This window comes from Monodelphis domestica, chromosome 5 (assembly GCF_027887165.1).
Source record: "Monodelphis domestica isolate mMonDom1 chromosome 5, mMonDom1.pri, whole genome shotgun sequence".
In the NCBI taxonomy this organism is placed as follows: domain Eukaryota; kingdom Metazoa; phylum Chordata; class Mammalia; order Didelphimorphia; family Didelphidae; genus Monodelphis; species Monodelphis domestica.
The window spans coordinates 166,157,204-166,177,900 of NC_077231.1; the positions used below are offsets into that span (position 1 = coordinate 166,157,204).

At 37.3% G+C, this 20,697-nt stretch overlaps 2 protein-coding genes across 5 annotated transcripts in view; one reads left to right on the top strand and one right to left on the bottom strand.

Annotated features, from left to right (window-relative positions):
- The window catches only part of FBXL13 (F-box and leucine rich repeat protein 13), a 333,413-nt gene that overhangs the window by 192,191 nt on the left and 120,525 nt on the right, over positions 1-20,697 (bottom strand). The gene's annotated exons all lie outside the window — the stretch shown is intronic.
- Positions 1-20,697, top strand: part of LRRC17 (leucine rich repeat containing 17) — a 51,643-nt gene that overhangs the window by 22,833 nt on the left and 8,113 nt on the right. For both annotated transcript variants that reach the window (XM_016426065.2, XM_001364698.5), the window contains one exon: positions 530-1,436. In XM_016426065.2, coding sequence (XP_016281551.1) covers positions 665-1,436 — 772 coding nt within the window. In that variant the 5' untranslated portion in view covers positions 530-664. The remainder of the gene's footprint in view (positions 1-529; positions 1,437-20,697) is intronic.

Below are 20,697 nucleotides of genomic sequence, written 5' to 3' on the forward strand. Positions count from 1 at the left end.
GAAAAGCAAAAGCATATTGTGTCAACACTCAAGAGAGGTCAGGTAAACAAGTGGGGCATACAAAAGATGAAGAAGTTATGATGATAAATAATGTTCTTTTAACATGATTTGTCAGAAAATAAAAAAATAAGTAAAATGAACAAGGAGAAGAAAAAAGTGGAAGGGGTTGCTATGCTTTAGTAGAGAGTGTTCTGGATTTAGAATCATCAGACTTGGGCTCATATCCTGAGTCTGCCACTTGATACTTTAGGCTAACTGGGTAGGTTTCTTGACTTCACTGGGTCTCAATTTCTCCATTTGTAAAATAATGAGATTAGACTCCATGATCACTAAGTTCCCTTTCAACAGTAAATCCATGATCCTATGATCACTCCATTTTGAATCTGCTTTTGGAAAAAGTTGCCATTTCTTTGGCATTACATTACAAATGTGATGACTAAATTACACTATATTTACAACATCCTTTTCACATATAGGAACCTGAAGAAGGCTTTACAATTGCTAATCATCTTCTTCTTTTCCAACCCAGGGGTTCCACATAATCCAGCTGCATCTCATCATTTCTGAACTGCATTAGTTAATATTACCCAAACTCAGATTTCAAAGGAATCCTTTCACAGTTTCGTCTATCACACAAAGTAATTGGGGCCAGCTGGATGTCAGGATGCAAGTGGTTGCCATTATAATATTCCTCTTCTTTTGTAAAACAGCTGAATTTAGGAAGACAAGTTTGGGGAGTTCAAGAAGCAAAGCTCACAATGGAAGGGCAAACAATGGCAGGAGGGCCTCTAGCACTGTGAAGCGTTATGCCCCAGGCCTTCCATGTGACATATATACTTACCTTCATGAAAAATACTTAGATTGTCAAGAAAGAAAACTAGTTTATACTTTGCCTGGTTGGCCTGAGGATTTGTTGCATATGCTGCTAGCAAGAAATAGAATCCGTATATTGAAGAATAATATGTTTTCCAAGTTTAAAAAACTGAAAAGCCTGGATTTACAACAAAATGATATCTCGAAAATTGAGAGTGAGGCTTTCTTCGGTTTAAACAGACTTACAACCCTCTTACTTCAGCACAACCAACTAAAGGTTCTGACAGAAGAAGTCTTCATTTATACACCTCTTCTAAGCTACCTGAGGCTCTACGACAATCCTTGGCACTGTACTTGTGAGATGGATACGCTGATATCAATGTTGCAAATCCCAAGGAACAGGAACTTGGGGAACTATGCCAAGTGCGAAAGCCCACAAGAACTGAAAAACCAAAAATTGAAGCAGATAAAATCTGACCTTTTATGTAATGAAGATGAAAAGGAGCACGTGGCCCCCACGACTCAAGTATCAGGGAGACCTACGGTAGTCAAGCCTGAGGCAGACTCCACTCTTTGCCACATTTATGTGTTTCCCATACAAACACTAGATTGCAAAAGAAAAGGTCTGTATACAGGTTTTCTTTTCTTTTTATTATTTATATGAGTTGTTAAAATGCTCTTTTAAATTCTACATTTTCTCTTGGTACTTTCTGGGTTTATTTTCTTTGTCTTACTCTCTCATCACTATGGCATTTGCTCTGATATGTTCTGACTGCATTTAGTGGTGAGCAATGCTTGAGGTAGAGAAAGAACAAAGGGACAAAAATGTTCTCATTCTTCCCGAGACTCTCCAGTTGTTGTAAAGGTAAAGCTACTCAACAAGACCCCTCTCTCCCCTCTTCTTTCCAACATCTCCTCCCTTTCTCTCCTACTCTATCCTTTTTTCTAAAATCAGAAAGGAAGAGGGTTGTGTTGGAATAGAAGAAACACCATCAAAGAGGGAACCATTCCAGGTTTTTTGTTTCTTAATCCAAGCTTTGGCATATAAGGAATTCCTTCATTTCCAAATGTGATTTAAATATGGAAACAAAAAGGAGGGGGAAACTAGGGCACAAAATTTTGCCCTAATAGCCTGACTTACTCCCATTAAGACAAAAGGCTGGAAGGAAAGCTGGGTGGCTTGGTGGATTGAAAGTTGGGTGCAAAAATGGGGAGTACTGGGTTCAACTATGACCTCAGACATTTCTAAGCTGTGTGACCCTGGGTAAGTCACTTTGCACCACCCTCACCCCCATTGCCTAGCCCTTATTGCTCTTCTGCCTTAGAACCAATACCTGGTATTGCTTCCCAGACAGAAGGCTAGTGTGCTAACTGAAGTGTACTTAATTAAGGAGGAAAAAACATCTACAGAATATTGACAAATGTGACTATGCTAAGACAGAAGTGAGGATGTCTTTTCCATTACTTTTATTCTACAGTTATAACCACTGGCTTCTCAAATAAATAGAAAGCTATAAATCCTAGAGGTATTAGCTTATGTTGTAATGATTCCTATATTATGTTATATAGTAGAGCAATAGACTACAAATACTCATGGCATAGAAAATTCTCTTAAATGACAATTCAAAATCAAAGACTTTAAATTTATACAATAACAGGATTTTGCCTACTTCTTAAAAATTACTATATACTGGCCCCCAAAGATCACAATACTTAGGGACGTGGGAACAAAGCTTTGAGTAACCTTGAAAGTGTAAGGCAGATGTGAGCTGCTGCTGTTATAAGTAATAATATGCAAAATTCTGAATGAGCGTGGGCCTTCTGCAGGATTTTTGTTTTCAAAACTGATTGAGTCTTCACTTAAATGATGATACAGAGAGAAGGGGCTGTGGTGCTTTAAGAGGAACATGGTGGAGGTGAAAGAGCCCTGGCCCTTGACTTAGGAGGATCTGGATTCAAGTTGTGTGCCTGAAGGGAAGTTCTGTAATTCCATTGAAACTCCATTCTCCATTTAAAGCCAGGCTAAAGGAATGCCTGAGTCTTGGGAGTGCTCTAAGAAAAAAGGTAGTGTGATTCAGTGGCAATGAAGTGGCTTCGAAGTGAGAGGACTTGGACTCAAATCTTTCCTTTGATCCACTGTGACCTGAGGCACAGATCCTAACCAAATTGGGCCTGGCTTTGCTCATTGTAAAATAAAGGGGCTCTGATTGCATGTTTCAGTTCTAGGCTCAGAATCCTCCAATAGTGTTTTGTCAGACTTAAGGTGTATAAAAGAATTCTTACTGGGCAGGTTGCTTTTAGAATGTCAATATGGATTCCCCAGAGGTAATCTGGGAGACTTCTGGGTAGGACATTGATTATGCCCCAATCAGGTTTGTATGAGAGGCAGAGCTGGAAGCATGTTTCATGATAAACAGTGCCAGTGGGGAAAAGAGAACTCTGAGAGCAGGAGAACAAGGGTGGACAGCCAAAGAAATGAACTGGAGGAAAAGAGAGAAGGCAGGAGGGACTGGATAAGACAGCACAGCTGGCCAGGAAGGCAAGTTTCATTGTTCTTACCCACTGTACTGATCACACCCTATCTTCCTTGCCGTGCTGATTAATACAGTACAGCTGTTTGCTTCCTTGCAACTTAGACAGTGCACTCATTCTTCCTGTGATTATTCTCTAGTCTGCAAAGCTTTATCTCGTTATTTATTATGGAAGGCTTCCATGGGGTCTGAAGCCTGGCAGTTAAAGCAAGGTTCTCCATTTTATCATCAGGCTCAGAAACATTCTGATTCAAAAAGCAATGTAGTTAAACATACTAACTCAAAGAGTCTAGTATTTCCTTCACCAAGAATTCCCGTTTATACAAAATAGGGGGCTTTGGTGGATAACATTTGGCTTGAAGTAAATTCAAGAACTGGTGGAAGATGAGCTGTATTCAGTTAAATGTTGGTATCTCCTATCAAAATGCCATGTTCCTCAGTACCTACATGATCCTCTTGGAAGGTAGATCAGTGCAGTCAACAGCCAGGCCAGGTCCCTGACTTGCAAATGCTTTCTAAGGATTTAATATTGATTGGTTCTCAGTTGTAGGAGGTTTTGCCTCTTATATGGTTTCATGCACATCAGCTTGAATTGTCTACACCTCCCTAGACAGTTGTAGAATCATCAGAGAACACAGTGTGGAGTAAGAATGCAGAGAAAAACCAGGGTGGAAACCACAGCTTATGTAGAAAAGTATTTTGGGTGAATGAGTCAACTGTGCTCTTGTGGCATAATTCTGCCAATGGGAAGCTGTGTAAACAATTTTTAAAAAATAATATAAAGGATAACCCTTATGATATTGTTCCAGATTTAATCTATCCATCAGACTGAGGATTATAAGGAAAGGAAAGGAAAAATTTTACTTAAGGATAGTGAATAGTGAAATTTAGGATGATACTATGAACCAAGGGCCCTTATTGGGCCATTATATTGTATTGATTCCAAGACAGAAGGTAAGGGTACACACACACACACACACACACACACACACACACACACACACACACACACACACACACCAGCTGAATGTCATGTGGACACGAAAACTTCTAAGTAATTGTTTTTATGAAGTTTTGACAAGTAGCCAGGTTATCAGAGCACAGATGGCACAGTACTCATTAGGCTTTTCCTGGATGGGGAGGTGGTGATGGGTAAAATGACAGGAATGGAGGTGCCCAAACCCATCAGAGATATAGCCTCTTACTTTTAACCCTGACTCCTGCTTTCAACTGAGGAACTGTACAAGCCTGAAACATGGACAGCTGTGATCACCTCCTGGTAGTTGACTCATAGGAGGTATGACCAAGGTTGAGTTGTTTTCCATCTGCAGATGTCTTTGCAGTTGGTGATTGCTCTTCTGGGTATCTGTAGTCTGGTTTCAATAAAACCACACCTACACAATAAATGCAACATCCTGGGAGCTATGAGATAGTAACACCAAATCTAAAAAAAAAAATGCTCAATGACTCAGATATTTGTTGAGTTTGTGGGTGCTTTGGAACTGTCCAATGTTCTTATGGTTGGTGTATATAACAACAGGTTGCTGGATTCTCTCCAGGACAGTGGTTCTTTCCCTTTTTGTGTGTCATGGACTCCTTAAGCAATCTAATGCAATTCATGAACCCCTTCTTAGAGTAACGTTTCTAAAAAATTGGAAGAACTCCTCTATTTTTGTTAAGTTACTTGAGACAAGTCAGCAAACGATTATTATGTACATATGTTCTAGACATGTGCAAAGAAAGATAAAAACAATCCCAACTCTCAAAGAGCAACACAAAAATAACTATGTATAAAAAGATATATATACAAATTAGAGGCAAAATCAGAGAAAATACACTTGCATTAAGGAGAACAGGAAAGCCTTCTTGTGGGAGGTGCTGAATATATATATATATATTTTTTTTTTCCATCCAAATCCATGGATCTCCTGAAATCTATCCTTAGACCTGAGGTTAAGAGCCCCTGCTCTGGATGATAACTGTTTCAAATGGGATCTTGATTATAATTGGATTCTTCTCCCAGATATAGTTCTTTCAGTCAGGGATAATTTGTGGAAGAAGCATGAACAAAGTCAGAACAAGATGAAGGGTGGAATGCCTCTACGAACAACTCTCAATTCAATGCTATATGTATTAATTTCTACAATGAATGGTATATGTTTTGAATAACAAGTATTTTAAAACAAGAGTGAATTTGAGTCACTATTCAAAGCTAAATAAGGACCACAAGTCACAGGTATCTAGCAAAATGCTTTGGGGTATTTGAATAGGTTAATAAGGCATCAATAGGCACAGTAAGTATGTGCCAGGCCTATCCATAGAATTCAGATTGAAAAAACTAAAAATGAAATAGTCTCTGCCCTCAAGGAGCTTACATTCTATGAGCAGAGATGAAATGTACATTTATAAATATATAAAACTAGACACAAGGTAATTTTGGAGAGTCACTAGTAGCTAAGGGAATTAAGAAAAAGTTTTATACAGAAGGTGGTCTTTAATCTGAACTTTGAGGAAAATGAGGTATTCTAAGAGGAAGAAATGAGGATACCTTCAAGACATTCAAAGAGGCAGGGCAGAGATACAGGATCAGGGTGAAAAAAGTCAGGAGGAAGCAATGATTGGGCCTTGCCAACCTCAGCAATCATCACATTTTTTATCAACATGGGGTACCACATTTTAACATGGGCTCTAACTGTCGTGAGTTCATCTATTCTTCTTGTCGGTCTCTGTCTTGGCTCCAAATTTCCATTTCCTCTCTCCAACACCTGGTGTTTCTCTAACTTGCTGAATGGCTGGAATTGGCATTGGTGGTGTTGAGAATATTTTGGACCAAACAGTTGTGCTGATCAGAATCCCAAGAGTACTTAGAAACATTTATCTATACAGATCACCACCAGCAGGTAATAATAATGATAGCTTATGTTATATATAGGGCTTCAAGGCTTCCATATATTATTCCCCAAGTCCTTAAAAAATGGAATTTAGGAGCCACTGAAATTTGATGAGGACTTAAGTACCCTATAAAGCATAATCCTTCACTGAAATTGTCCCTTCTTGGCATAGGCTGTGTTCCAATTTGTTCCCCACTCTTGCGTGAATAAAGTTGTAGTCCAACTGAGTAAGGACAGCAAGGCTGGGGGCAAAAAGACTCGTCTTTGTCAACTTAAATCTGGTCTCACACTTACTAGCTGTGTAACCCTGTGAAAGCCACTTAAGCCTGTTTGTCTCAATTTCCCCATCTTTCAAATGAGCTGGCGAAGGAAATGACAAACCACTCCAATATCTTGGCCAAGAAACTTCCAAATGGGGTTGCAAAGAGCTTGGCATTTCTAAAACAACTGAAAAAAAAACTTAGTAACTATTTTCAGTTGGGTCAGTTTGTCTAGCTCAGTTATCAAGAGCAAGAATAGTTATGGTGTTAAGGCCCCAAAGTTAGGTCAGGAACAAAATTTCCCCTATTTTTATGAATTACATTAGAACCCCAGCTTGGCAGGTAGAGAATCTCATGAGTATTTCCATTTCTCTAGGAATTCCTGAAGCTCCAAAGTGTTGGGCCCCATTAATTGTCACCAGCCTACTAGTGACAAGGCTCCTAGGACTAGGATAGTGATGCACTGACTACTCAGGGTGGCCTCGTCTATGGTGCTGAATAGATTCTAAGGCTTTTAGGATTCCAGAAAAAGTGGTATCTGCCTTTGGTGTACCTGTGCTTATGGCAATTGTGAATAAACCTTGACCTTCCTTAAAGTTCTACACAATGTCCAGATTTCACAAGGTTGACACCTAAAATGACTGGAATAAAGGAGACCACGTGATGTCCATGATGAGCTCACAGCGCTCTCCTCCCCAAGCCTGCAGTGGTTTAATCTCAGGAATGATTAGTCCTAACCAAAAGATGCACCTGGGAATGCATTACAATTAGGGGAATTCAGGAGCTCCATAGAAACAAGGAAGCAGGCAAATAATGGCACATTCCACAGGAATATTTAAGGAGCAAGAGATAGTACTGCCAGTGCTGGCAGGCCCCCTGTGGACCAGAATTATTTTAGCAATGCAGTAACTGCAGTAATGTCATGAGAAATGGGTTCAGATTCTGGTTCTGCCATTTACTAGCTGTATGGCTTTGGGAAAAATCATTTCTCTTCTCTAGGTCCCAGTTTCCTTATCTGTAAACTAAAGAGATTAAACTAAAAGAGTTACAGTTTCCCTAGTAGCTACAACATACTGTGATTCCCTTTTTTTTTAACCTTTATTTTCTGTGTTAGTATTAACTCTTAAGACAGAAGGGCAAGGACTAGGCAAATGAGGTCAAATGATTTGTCCAGGACCACACAGCTGGAAAGTGTCTGAGGAAAGACTTGACCCCAGGTCTTCCTGACTCCAGGCCCAGTGCTCTATCCACTGTGCCACCTCACTGCCCCTACACACTGTGAATCTAAGAGGCACTGAACTAAGAAAAACTTCAGCAAATGAGAAACGGTACAAGTACAGATATGTTGACATGCCAGAATCTTTTCCATCATGGGTGCAATGGGAAGTCAGCTCCTGCCCTGGGGCTATCCTTGGGACTCCTGCAGGAACAGAGGATCCACCAGGGGCAGGACAAGTGAAGGTACAAGTACAGTCCAACAATCTAGCCATCAATCAGCAAGCACTGAATAGGCATCTGCTCTGTCCCTAGCCACAGCCACAGTGAGGTAGTGGAGAGAGAGCTGATTTCCAAGGAAGGAAGGCTCAGGTTGAAGTTCCGACTGACTCTGTGACCCTAGGTGAGTCACTTAAACTCCTAAGGGTCTAGGACAATGGTGTCAAATTCAAATAGAAACAGAAACAGTTGCATTGTGATTTAGAAAGCCACAAATTAACACCATCTATGTTACACTGTATTTTTAATTATTTTGTTAAACATTTCCCAATTACACTTTCATCTGGCTCAGGCCAAAGGAACCAAAGCCCTCCTTGGGAGCCACAAATCTAACTTCTCTACTTCAGGCAACTCTCTGAGACATAAGTCTGTACTTAAGTACAGTAAGTAAACCAGTATGGGAACAGCTGGGTTGAACAATGGATAGAGCACTGGCCCTGGAATCAGGAAGATCCCTCTTTCTGAGTTCATATCTAGGCAAGTCACTTAATCCTGTTTGCCGCAGTTTCCTCACCTGCAAAATGAGCTGAAGAAGAAAATGGCCAACCAATCCAATATCTTGGCCAAGAAAACCCCAAAAGAGTCAGACATAACTGAAAAACAACTGAACAACAACAAAACCAGCATGATTGGCCTGTAGAAGAAGTAAAAAGATTGATAATAACAGCTAGCATTTATGTAGTGCTTTAAGGTTTGTAAAACTTTACAACTTTTACCTTATTTTATTCTCACAATAACTGTGGAAAGAAACTAAGGCAGAAAGAAATGAAATGATTTGCCCAGTGTCATACAGTAAGTGGCAGAATCTGAATTTGAACTCAGGTCTTCTTAACTCCAGGTCCAGCACTCTATCCATGATGTTACTTAGCAAGGTGCCTAATTGTAAAGAACTTTAAAAGACAGGGAAGGTGGCGGAGTTGGGAGGGGGTTCTTCTTTGATACTAGAATAGAGAGCTACTGAAGGCCATTTGAGATGGGGTGGAAGGAAAAGGAAGATCTATACTATAGAAAAAAAGTATTTTGATATGATTGAGTAGGGTGAGATGAGGCAAAGAGACCCATTAGGAGGCTGCTATAATAGTAGAGGCAAAAGTTATGGAGGTCCTGAATTGAATGGTGGCTGGATGTCCAGAGAGGAGATACAGACAAGAAATACTCTGGAGACAGAATTCCAAAATTTGTCAACAGAGTGGGTTCTATTCTGGATATGTTGGGTTCAAGTTGCCTGCGTCATTATTGATTCTAAATATCTCATAGGTGATGGAGGACTCCAGTTCAGGAAAGAAGTGAGGGCTGGGTATGTATATTTAAGAATCTTCTTTACAAAGCTGAATTGAACTCATGGGAGCTGATTGGATCAGAGTCATTCAATCCAATAGAGAGAAAAGAGGAGGTCTAGGATACAACCTTGGAGAACACTGATAGTTGTTAGGTATAACATGAAGAAAGATGTGATAAAGAAGAATGAGAAGATCATCACTCAGGCAGGTAGCAGGAGAACCCAGAGAGAGCAGAGGCATGAGAAGCTACCAAGGAGACACTATCAGGAAGGAGGTATTTAATGGAACTCTAGTGTTTCAGAGAGGTAAACAAAGAGGGAGAAAAAGCCATTAGATGTGGCAAATAAAAAATTATTGGTAACTTTGACAAAAGCAGCTTCAGGTAAGTGAAAAGGTCAGAAACCAAACTGCAAAGGATTTAGAGGAGAATGAGAGAAAGATATGGAAATACCAAGTATGGATGCCTCTTCAATGGAGTTTAGCTAAGAAAGGGAGGAGAGATGTAGGGGAATATCTGACAGCACAGTAGACTTAAGAGGTTTTTGTTTTTAAAGGATTTGAGCATTTTTTAGACAGCAGATGAGGAACAAGAAGAAAGGGAGTAAACATTAGAAAGAGTGGAGAACAAGCATCCTGACCTCAAAGCTTTGCCACCTCCAGCTCATATGGCAGCATCTCAGTCCTTTATTGTCTGTGGGCAAAATATGTTGCAAATGAACACAAACCATATCTCTATTCCCACTGACACTACTCTAGTGCCAGCCCTTATGACCACCCACCTAGATAATGGGCTCCTAGCTGGTGTTCCACACATTCATGTTCTCCCCCGTCCAATTTGTTCTTCCTATTGCTGCCAGAGTAATCTTTCTTGCACGAAGATGCTTTTTCTTTACCTAAAATCTTCAGTGACTTGTTATTGCCTCCTTAGTAAAGATCAAACTCATGCTTGGTATTCACCACCTGGTAGCAGTCTTTTTTCACACTAAGTCTCTTCCATGTGTTCTACAGATCAGACGAACTGGACTATTTGCTCTCTCCCTAACATACCTTATACTCTCATGCCTCCATCCCTTTACTTGCTTCATTTCCTATGCCTGGCATGCTTTATTTCTTGCTCTTCACCTTTTAAATTCCTTCTTATCATTCCAAGGCCAGTTCAACTGCTCTCTTCGCCAAGAAATCCTCCACAGTACTTTTTTTCTTCATTTCCTTAATGCATATATAGAAGAGGCCATCACATGAGGCATGCATGGAGTTACACACCTATGGAATATTATTTAGTATACATAACTTGTTTAGCCCTCTTCCTTCTCCTAAGTCTGTCAATTCCCAACTCCATAAGGGCAAGGACTGTATCTGATATAAATTTGGTATCTCCACTAGTAACTCTAGCACTGCTCTCTACACGGTTGGCTTTCAATAAAAGTTTGGTGAGCAACATTGTGACAGGTCAAGTCGGGGACCAGGACAGAGTAATGGCAAGCTGAAGATTGATCAGATAAATAATTTCAGACAGGCAAAATAGGTGAATTCACAAGTACTAAGGCACTAAAGAACAAAGCCACTACTAAAGTAGAAGTCAGCCAAATAAGAAAGGAAAGGAAAAGGAGACACTCTGCAATGGTCTCATTGTTTTAAGCCATGATAAGATTATGATTTGCTAACCATACCTTCTCACACATTAACCACTCTATTCAATGCCACAGAGCTGTTTACTTCCTTTGTAGTTCAGATATATTTTGGACCCAGAGTATTTTATCTATGTATTGTTTTTGGCACGGATTAATACTTTGAATATGTAACTGAAACCAGACCACCTAATGCCTCATAAAAGTGACACCATATTGAGGTTCCCTTTCTTGTGGGACAAGAGTAAAATGTATGCTAAGTGGTTCCTAGGGCTTTTTCCACTTCTAAAGTGGTGGATAGATTTAGGACCACAAATATAAATTCAGGAAACCTGAACCAGGATAGCATACAACCAAATAACCAGGATTCAAATTCCATTCCATTCACTGTGATTTTGGTGAGGTGATTTCAGTGCTCTTGAGGTCACAATTTCATGATTAGATTTGTTTTTTCTATAGCAATCTCATACGTCACTGGGTGGGCAATCATAAAATTACTTGAGAAATGCAAATCTGGAGTTCCTTTCAACTTAATACTTGCATTGACCTATCAAATTAAACTTGAATATATTTGGGTCATGAACTTGAAGCAACAGAGTATCCTAGAAAAGTTGGTAGGTGAACTCACTAGCCAGAAACTATAAAGGTTTTTCACCTGTGTCATGGCTAAAAAATATCACCAACTCCTAAAATATATGATTTCTTAGTATTTATAATTAGGATCTATACATTTATTAGGATTCTTTTGGTGATAGTTATGTGAGAATTTGAATTTCACGTTACTATCTTCCATTGTGTTAGAAGGGAAAAAAAAAGAAAAAAAATTAGAAACCAAAACTCTCTATGTGCCAAGAAGACATCTGCCTTTGTAGTTGCTCCCAGAATGAGATATGGCATTATATAGAAAAAAGATCTGTTTTCTGTTAATAAAATGAGAAAAGGACCACTTTATATAAAATAGAAACTGTCTACACATGGACCACACTGTATTCAGAAACTAGATAACCATGGTCTGTCTTTTTTTACCCATGCTTCAATTCCTTTCCCAAAGCCAATCATGCCTTTGTCTTTTTCTTTCTTTTTTGAACATTTCCTATTCTTTTCTTCCAGAATTCAACTACTTTCATTTTACATGGTGAATTTGCTCTTGTCTACAAAGGCTGCCTGTCTAAAACAAAAAAAATGACAGATACACACATACACCAGATGAAAAGCTTTTAGACAAATTGGTAGGTAAATGTACAATAACAGTCTCTGAATTCTAACATTACCTTTTTTTAGACCATCAGTCTTGATATAATCAGTCTCTCAAAACTATAATGTTTTTTAGAAAGTCAAAGTTGATAGATACAGGAAATAAATATTTATAATCCAAGCACATTATAGTAATTAGCAATTGTAGATTTTTTGTTTAATCTCATGGACTAGCAGTGCCCACCATGGCATTCATGCCAGGAACAGAACCAAGTTCTAGGAAACATGGCTACTCTCCTTCATAGATGCTTTAAGCCTAGCTAGAATTCCAAAGAAATAAATGAATGATTCAGATCTTTGTTACTCAGTCACTCTCCATTCTTTCTGCTCACTAATATCCCTACTCACTTTCCCCAACATCCTTGTTTATTTTTTTAAAGTTGAATAGGAAAAAAAAAGATATCAAATCCAAGCTCCTATTAAGCTCTTTCCTGATTTTAAGTCAATGCTCAAATGAACTTTCTAAGACATAATATAAATCAAAATACTATGAGATCTTGAGATTAAAAAACTTAGCTCCAATATTTATTGTATATGGAACCATGGGCAAATCAATTAGCTCTGTGAGTCTGTTTCTTAATCTATGAAATGGGAATATAAGGCTTGCCTTATCTCCCTTAGGGAAAGCTGTTGGGAAGAAAGTATATATAAATGTGAATTATCCTTCACCCTGGATAAGTGATAAGATTATTAATGAAATCCTCCAACTAGAGCCTGCTAATTTACTCTAGTTTCCTTGTTCTACCTTAAATCAATTTAAAAAGTATGGAGTAGGTGCTCATTATAGTCTAAGTCCCATTTTCTCATCAGTAAAATGAGATTTGACTAGATGGCCTCTGAGGTTGCTTCCAGCTCTAAACCTCTGCTGCTACATGAATATAGTATAGTATAGTAGGTGCTGTGGAGGCTGCAGAGAGATATAATATGTATACTCAAAAATCTTGTAATCACATTGGGGAGATTATTTTTGTTGTTTGGTCATTTTTCAGTTGTGTCCAACTATTCATGACCTCATTTGGGATTTTGTTGGCAGAGATATTGGAATGATTTGCCATTTCCTTCTCCATGTTATTTCACAGATGAGAAAAAAGGTTTAAGTGACTTGCTCAGGATCACAGAGTTAAGAGTCTAAAGCTGTATTTGAACTCAGGTCTCCCTGACTCCAGATCTAGTGCTTTATCCACTGTGCCACCTAGCTACCAATAGGGTGCATTTAAATAATGCTTTAAAGTTTTATGTCTTTTGATCATTACAACAACCCTGAGAGGTAGGGGCCATTATTATCTCCATTTTACAGATGAGGAAACTGACGAAGACAGAAGTTAATTAGTTTTGCCAAGGACCACTTAGCTACTCTAATGAGATAATACACACGTATAAAAGCCATGATAAAAACAAGGTTGTACATGTTTGGGTTTTGTGCCCCAAAATGAATATATGACAATGTGGTAGAAGAAAGAGGAAGAGGGAGATTTCATTGTAGGATAAAATGAACAGAGGTTTCCTGGAGAAAGGAGGGCTGAAACAAGATCATAAATTAGGATTATTCTTCCAAATATTTCTTCTTTACCTTACTTTCTTTTTTTTTTAATTTGGTCATTTTCAAACATTATTCATTAGAAACAAAGATCATTTTCTTTTTCTCTGCCCCCCACCACCCCTCTCAATGGCAATGCGTGATTCCTCTGGGTATCACATATGTCCTTTTTACCTTACTTTCTGTCCAAAGGCCAAAACATACATTTGACACATAGTCATTATTCATACATAGACTCCTAAGGGGGAGTTAGTCTTTTCCAGCTGTCTTGGCATAAGTCATATTGCTGTGCAGGGGAATGCTTGATGTGCCAGTTTAACAACATGTATCTCAGAGTTTGCCATTTATTGCCCTAGAAAATTATAGGGAAAAGGGATAATGGATTTATTCATTTTTTGCCAAAAGACTTGGTCTTTTAAAGGGTAGAAATGTGGAATTAGTTGAAAAGAATGTTAGTGCCATATTGAGATGGGATTTGCCTGAAATACATAAAAGTCAGATTTTTTAAATCTTTTAGTTCTATATTTACCAGCATATCCTTCCAACTTTTTGAGGAGTCATTTTACTAAGTAGATTGGGGAAGTAAAAAATCATACAGGTAATTGTTCCCAGATGCCTCTGTGGATGGCAGAAAATGCCGAAGCTAGTGAGGTACATAAATCCTCCCAGGTGTGAACAGTGGCTAAGTACTTTTTATTGCAGGCAACAGGGTCATTCATGACTCTTCCACTTCTCTTAAGAAGCCTTTACAGGAGCTCTGGTTACTACTGATGACAATAAGGTCAAACTTATAAGGAGGAAACAATAAGGAGGAAAATTATGTGAATAAAATTTTTCCAATTTCCTCCTCAACATTGGTAAGAGAGAGGGATGGGCCGAAGGCTGAGGGGAAGGAAAAGTGGAAACCAAATAATTATGATTATTTGTTCATCATTAATGGAATGTTCTGAGCATCAGAAAATATGCAGAGAGGTAAAATGATAAAGGAAAGAGCACTGGCTCTGGGGTTGAACTCGGGTTCAAATCCTGCTCAAATGATGCTCATCCATCAGGGACCTTGGGCAAATCACATAATCCCCCTGGGTCCCAATTTCCTCATCTATAATAAAAGGGGGAGTTGGCCTAAATTATCTCTCTCAATGTTTTCCAGTTCTACATTTATAATCCCATGTAAACTACCTTTAGTTAAGAAGTTGGAAGGGAAATCACTTTGGATATGGATAATACATAGATATAGATATAGGCACATACATACATACATACATATACATACACATTTATTATACACACACACACAAATAAATTTGGCTGAGACCCACGCTGCAGGGCTCTTTTTTTGGTAAGGTGCTGTAGGCACGAGTCTCTGGCTCTCTTTGCTCTGCTCACTTGACTGAAAGAACCTTTTTTCTTTTCCCTCTTTTGATTTATTATTAAAAATCCTATATATTTTAAAGTACTAGGAGTATTTATTCATTCCGAGTAGGTGGTACAAATATTTCCATTTCTAGGGGGGAAAAAGTTGAGGAAAAGTTTGGAAAGATCTGTACTGCACTGTACAAGTGACTTTTACATTGACAGCTAAGTACATAATCAATAGTGCTGAGCCTGAAGTCAGGAGGACCAAAATTCAAATCCTTCCCCAGACACTGCCTAGCTATGTGACTCTGAGCAAGTCACTGAACCTCTCCCTATATCAGTTTCCTAAACTATATAATGGAAATAATATATAACATCTACGTCCCAGAGTTATTGAGAGTATGTAAACTGTATGTGCCCTAGCTAACATATGGACACATACATTTTCTACCGTAATTCAATTTAACTCTTGCATATATTTTAATCTTACTGACAGAGTACACTTTTCATGTATTTTCACAATTGCAGTATTCACGTATGGGTATGAGCACCAGACTTTTCTGTATCACATACAGATTAAGCCTTTAGTTTTACAACTATTCATATCAGACCTTATTATCTGAAGCTCTGAATCATCTTTGCCTATCAAGATGTCAAATATCTTTGCTCAAAAACAAAATGTCTCTCTGCTCCAGAACTTAATAAATGCTTATTATTGACCTGATACTTCTATGAATTCAAATTGTTTCTGAGCCTTTCTCAGCTGTAACACCCTGTGGTACTGTGATCTTTTCTCTACCAATTGATATGTATGATTTAGTTTATAAGAGTCTTGCTGTCATTTGCCTTTCAAACTTGCCCTGCCCTGAAGATATGTTGTATACAGCAATCATTGCTTTTAGACTGCTAAATTGCCTTCCATAACCTCCTACCTATTATCTCTCTAGCTGTTTATAAAGCTCAAACCACATGGGCTTCAAAGTTTGCCATTATTGTCACAGGTGATAACGATGAACTTTGACAGATTAAAGACATTAGAACCTTAATGGAGGTTAGACACTATAATTTAAACCATTCTATAATCACGGCAATCTATGTTGTTTATAATGTTCTCTAGGGAAAGAAATTCTACACCGGTCAGTCAACAAACATTTAATTAGTGCCAATTATCTACCAGACTCAGAGCTGGAGATACAAAGAAAGGCAGAAAATGGTCTCAGTTTTATGAAGATCACATTCTGATGAGTCAACATTCAGATGCAGAAAAATTGGGGGTAATAAACAAAGAAAGGCACAAGAATTAAGATGGATCAGAAGAATTTCTCAGAAATTATTCTTAATGTCAAAAACCACAATTCCCAGGAAATTTCTCTTCCTATCTCTCCTAATTGGCCCTATTTCTAACACTTTAATTGTCTTTGTTGCTTTCCTTTGAACTTTCTCCATGTTATCCACATGGCTCTTTTGACCTTAGCGATTCAGAAAAACACAAAACATTCTTAGAAGAGACTTGGCACTTCTATGAGCAAGGTTTTTCTGCAGTTCTCACTAATGCCTAGTCTTAATATCTTGCTCCTTCTGAGCCTCAATTAAGAAGGAAAATGCCCTATTAAAAGATATAAATAATGGATCTTCAAAACATCTTCATTCCAAGCTCAGTGTTTTTTATATAAGTCATCTAATTTCATGATGTTCCTGAAATAACAGCTGTTTAAGTGTTATTATAATAATATCTAATTTACAGAGAGAAAAAAATTTAATGAATGTTCAATGACACACAAGAGAAAGTTTCTATTTCCCTTCAAAATGAAAGCAAATTTGATTGCACCAAGGACGTTAAGGAATTTAAAATTCCTTCCCAATAAAAAAATAAGAACCCATAGATGTTAAAGGAGGAAAATTTGATCTGTTTCTATGATTAATTGCAATTCTGTTACCATGCATTAAGAAACTATAATTTAAAGATGAAAGAAAATGTAAGAAAACATCATCTCCACACTCCCAAAGTTCTTTTGCCCCTCTTGTATCCCCAGCTCTGAGCCTGGAGGTAAGTAGATAATACATTAATGATTATTGACTGACTGATGTGGAATTTCCTTTTGGAGAACACTATAAACAAGAAAGATCACACTGATTATAGAGTGTTTTAAATGATGTTCTCTAACCTAGATTATGTTTCTAAACTTTGAGTTAAGATAATTTGTCACCATTATTTATATTATGTTTCTCACAATAATACTCTTCCAAGAGTTTCTCCTTTCACTGGAAATTTTCATTTGTTTCTTTGATGTCTTATTAAGTGCCAACAGTGTCTTTCACATGAAAATGTCCTTGGCAAGGTTATTACTGCTCATAGAAATTTTCTGTGCCTTCAAAAGTTCAGAGAAACCTCCTCAAAATTTTGGTTTTGAAAGAGTCTGGTCATAATGCATGTATATGTTGCCTGAGGACCAGTCCAGCTAAAGTCTAAGAGGCTCATTGCTGGGATGCTGTAGAGTAATGAATATTTTAGTCATAGTATCTCTAAGACTAATTCTACATTGGTTATGAGGAAACCCATAATGAAGTTATGGGTCTCTGAAGTCCTAAATTATGCAACATTCATTTGTCAAATCATTATTCATTCATCAAGCACTTACTATGTGGATAATCAGTGCCCCAAGTACTAAAGACTCTAGAAACTTACACTGTCACTGTAAAGACATATATGCATATGGAATAGTTACTTAACTGATTCCCCTGACTCTTCTCCCTCAAATCTGTCCTGCACACTATTACAGACATCTTCCTGAAATAATCCTTTTATCATGTCTCTCTCCTTCCTTCCTGAACATATTCAAGAGCTCCTACTAAAACCCAGGCTCCTTTATTCTGGCACTCAATGCCCTATTCAACCTTATTTCCTACTTTCTTATATCAATTCTTTGCCACAGCAAGATGATATCATCACATTTGTGTACCTTTTCTGTCTTTTTGGATTCTATTCATCTTTCAAGATCCTCCTCTTCTTTAAAGTTACCTGAAATTATCCTGGACCTCTTCTGAACATCAACAGCAATTATTGTTTGTACCACTCATTTGAAACTTTTCCTATACTAGTTTGTATCATAAATTATGGGTGTTTTCATGGTTAAATATGACTTTACTTTGACTAGTAAAAACAGGATAAAATTATTAAAACATTGGATATTTGTAACATGCCATATGACATTCCAAATACTTCCCAGTTCCAACCTTCTTGGAAAATTAATAGATTGATATCCAGCTGGAGATATCCAGCAGAAAGTTAGAAATCTAAACTTGGACTATGAGAGAGTTTGAAACTAGAGTTATAGTTTTAGACATCACCTATTTAGAGCTAGGAATTGAAGCAGTTAAATAGATAAGATTAGCAAGACCATTAGAGAGAAGAAAAGAAAATTGAGACTAGAACCCTGCTAAGCAATTACCTTGATAATCTGCATGATGGAAAAGGAAAGAGAAGCCTGTGGAGGCAGGAATTAGCAGGGAAGTAAGAACAGAACCAGAACACAGTTTCAGGAGGAGGAATAAAAGACAGAATTTTTAAAACTGAGAAGTGACTACATCAGATATTACAATGGACAAGAGAAATGAGAATAAGACCATTAAATCTGACAAATAGGCATTACATGATCATTTTTGAAAAAGCTGTTTTCGTAGATGGGTAGAAAAGTAACTTGTAAAAGGTTAAACAGTAAATTAGATGGTAAAAAAAAAACAAACAAAAAGGACAGACAGTAGTATAAATTACTCTGTTCAGATGTTGGTTTTAAAGGCAAGGAGAAGGAAAAACCAGGATAAGGAAGACCAGAGTATATTTATAAACAAAAGCATATCTGTAAACAGGCAATAGAGTCAAGAATAGGAGAAATTGAAAAGTGAGATTAGATTGTTGTCATATAACAACAAATTTAGGAGTAAATGAAATCAAGAATGGTGATGGAGGAGGATAGTAATGGAGGATTTGAAAGGAAGAAAACTTTTAGAAAACAAAAGCAATATCCCCCTTTCTGAATTCCTTTATCATTTTCTGTAGTGTCTATGGTATTTATTTATCAAATATTATGCCTATTTATCAGCTTCAATTTGAATGGAAGTGAAGTATCTACCATACAGCATATCCTAAAAATCTTAAAATGGTTTTGAACTAATAAAGTTTAAAAGTCTCATACCATAGCCCTAAAGTCTTATACTTTCTACCTAAAGTTTTGGAGCACATATCTTATATAATGAGCATTATAACTAGTATCGTCTCATGAAATATTAAATGCTTTTAAGATGGCTAGATTTAAGAGGACCTTGAATGTCAAAGTAGGGATTTTGAACTTTATTTGGTAATGTTCACTTTCAAATCCATCTAGCCTCATTGCCATTTTAGAGGGCTTGTTTTTAATTGCATTGTTTGCTGTTTATCGATTTTGTTAACTCAAACATTCTTACAATATGCAGAGTAAGAACTCTCATATCATGTTAGCAATGATTTTAAATACTTTTCATATGGAACAGGAGGTTTGGTTTGTTTGTTCTTGAGAAGACATTTTTAAAATGAAGAGTATCTCTATAAACTTTTCGAATTTTCTTTGCTTCTCAATTATTTACCTTCTATCTTCATAAAGCATACTGAGTTTTTGTTAAGTGGATAATTTGGGATTCATGTTCATGCATGCTTTTTAATTCCGTAACTTGTATTACAATATCTTTGGTCCTCTTGGGAAAATGCTACCTTTGAAATTTTCTAAAAATGTAGTGTCCAAATTTTCTTCGTTTTCAAAGTTCTTTGACATATATTTGATCCTGAGATTGTAGTGTCATAATTTCCTAATGATTCACTTGGGTTTTTGCATTTCTAAACAATAATTTTTTTTAATTCATACCTTCCATCTTAGAGTCAACACTGTATATTGGTTCCCCAGCAGAAGATGGAAAAGGCTAGGCAATGATAGTTAAGTGACTTGCCCAAGGTCACACAGCTAAGAACTATCTGAGGCCAGATTTGAACCTAAGACCTCCCATCCCTAGGCCTGGCTTTCAAACTACTGAGCCACCTTAGCTGCTCCTCCAACCGTTTTGGTGATTTTTGGAACCTCTATTTCTAGCTGGTTACTTCTACATATTTTTAAATTCTGTTGGCAGCATACCAACCATCATCTTCATGAATTCTCTGGGATTTTTGCATCTTTTAACTCTAATTTCCTTTCTTCTGATTTTCTACTTTCTTTAGATTCTTCTTTTGTTTGATCTCCTAATTTTCTAAGCATTGCCAAATTTTGCTTAATTTCTGTGAATGTCACTTATCCACCTGAAAACAGCTCTCAGGAACTTGAATGGTTCCTTTTCCCATAACCATTATTTTTATTATATTCATCAATCTATAGTATTTTTATTTGTATCAATATATTCTCTTTGTATATTTATATTTTTGCTTGATTTTTATTTTTGTGGGGTTTTTTTAGTTATTTTCTGTTTCCTTTAGCATTTCTATTTGATTATTTGTTTATTTTGGGGGGGAAACTGACTGCTTTGGATCTTCACCCTCTGACAACTTACATCTATCAGCTTATGCAATCTTTCAGGAAGAAAATTAGTAGAATTTACTATCTTGGAAATCCAGGCAGAAGAAATTATCTAGGAA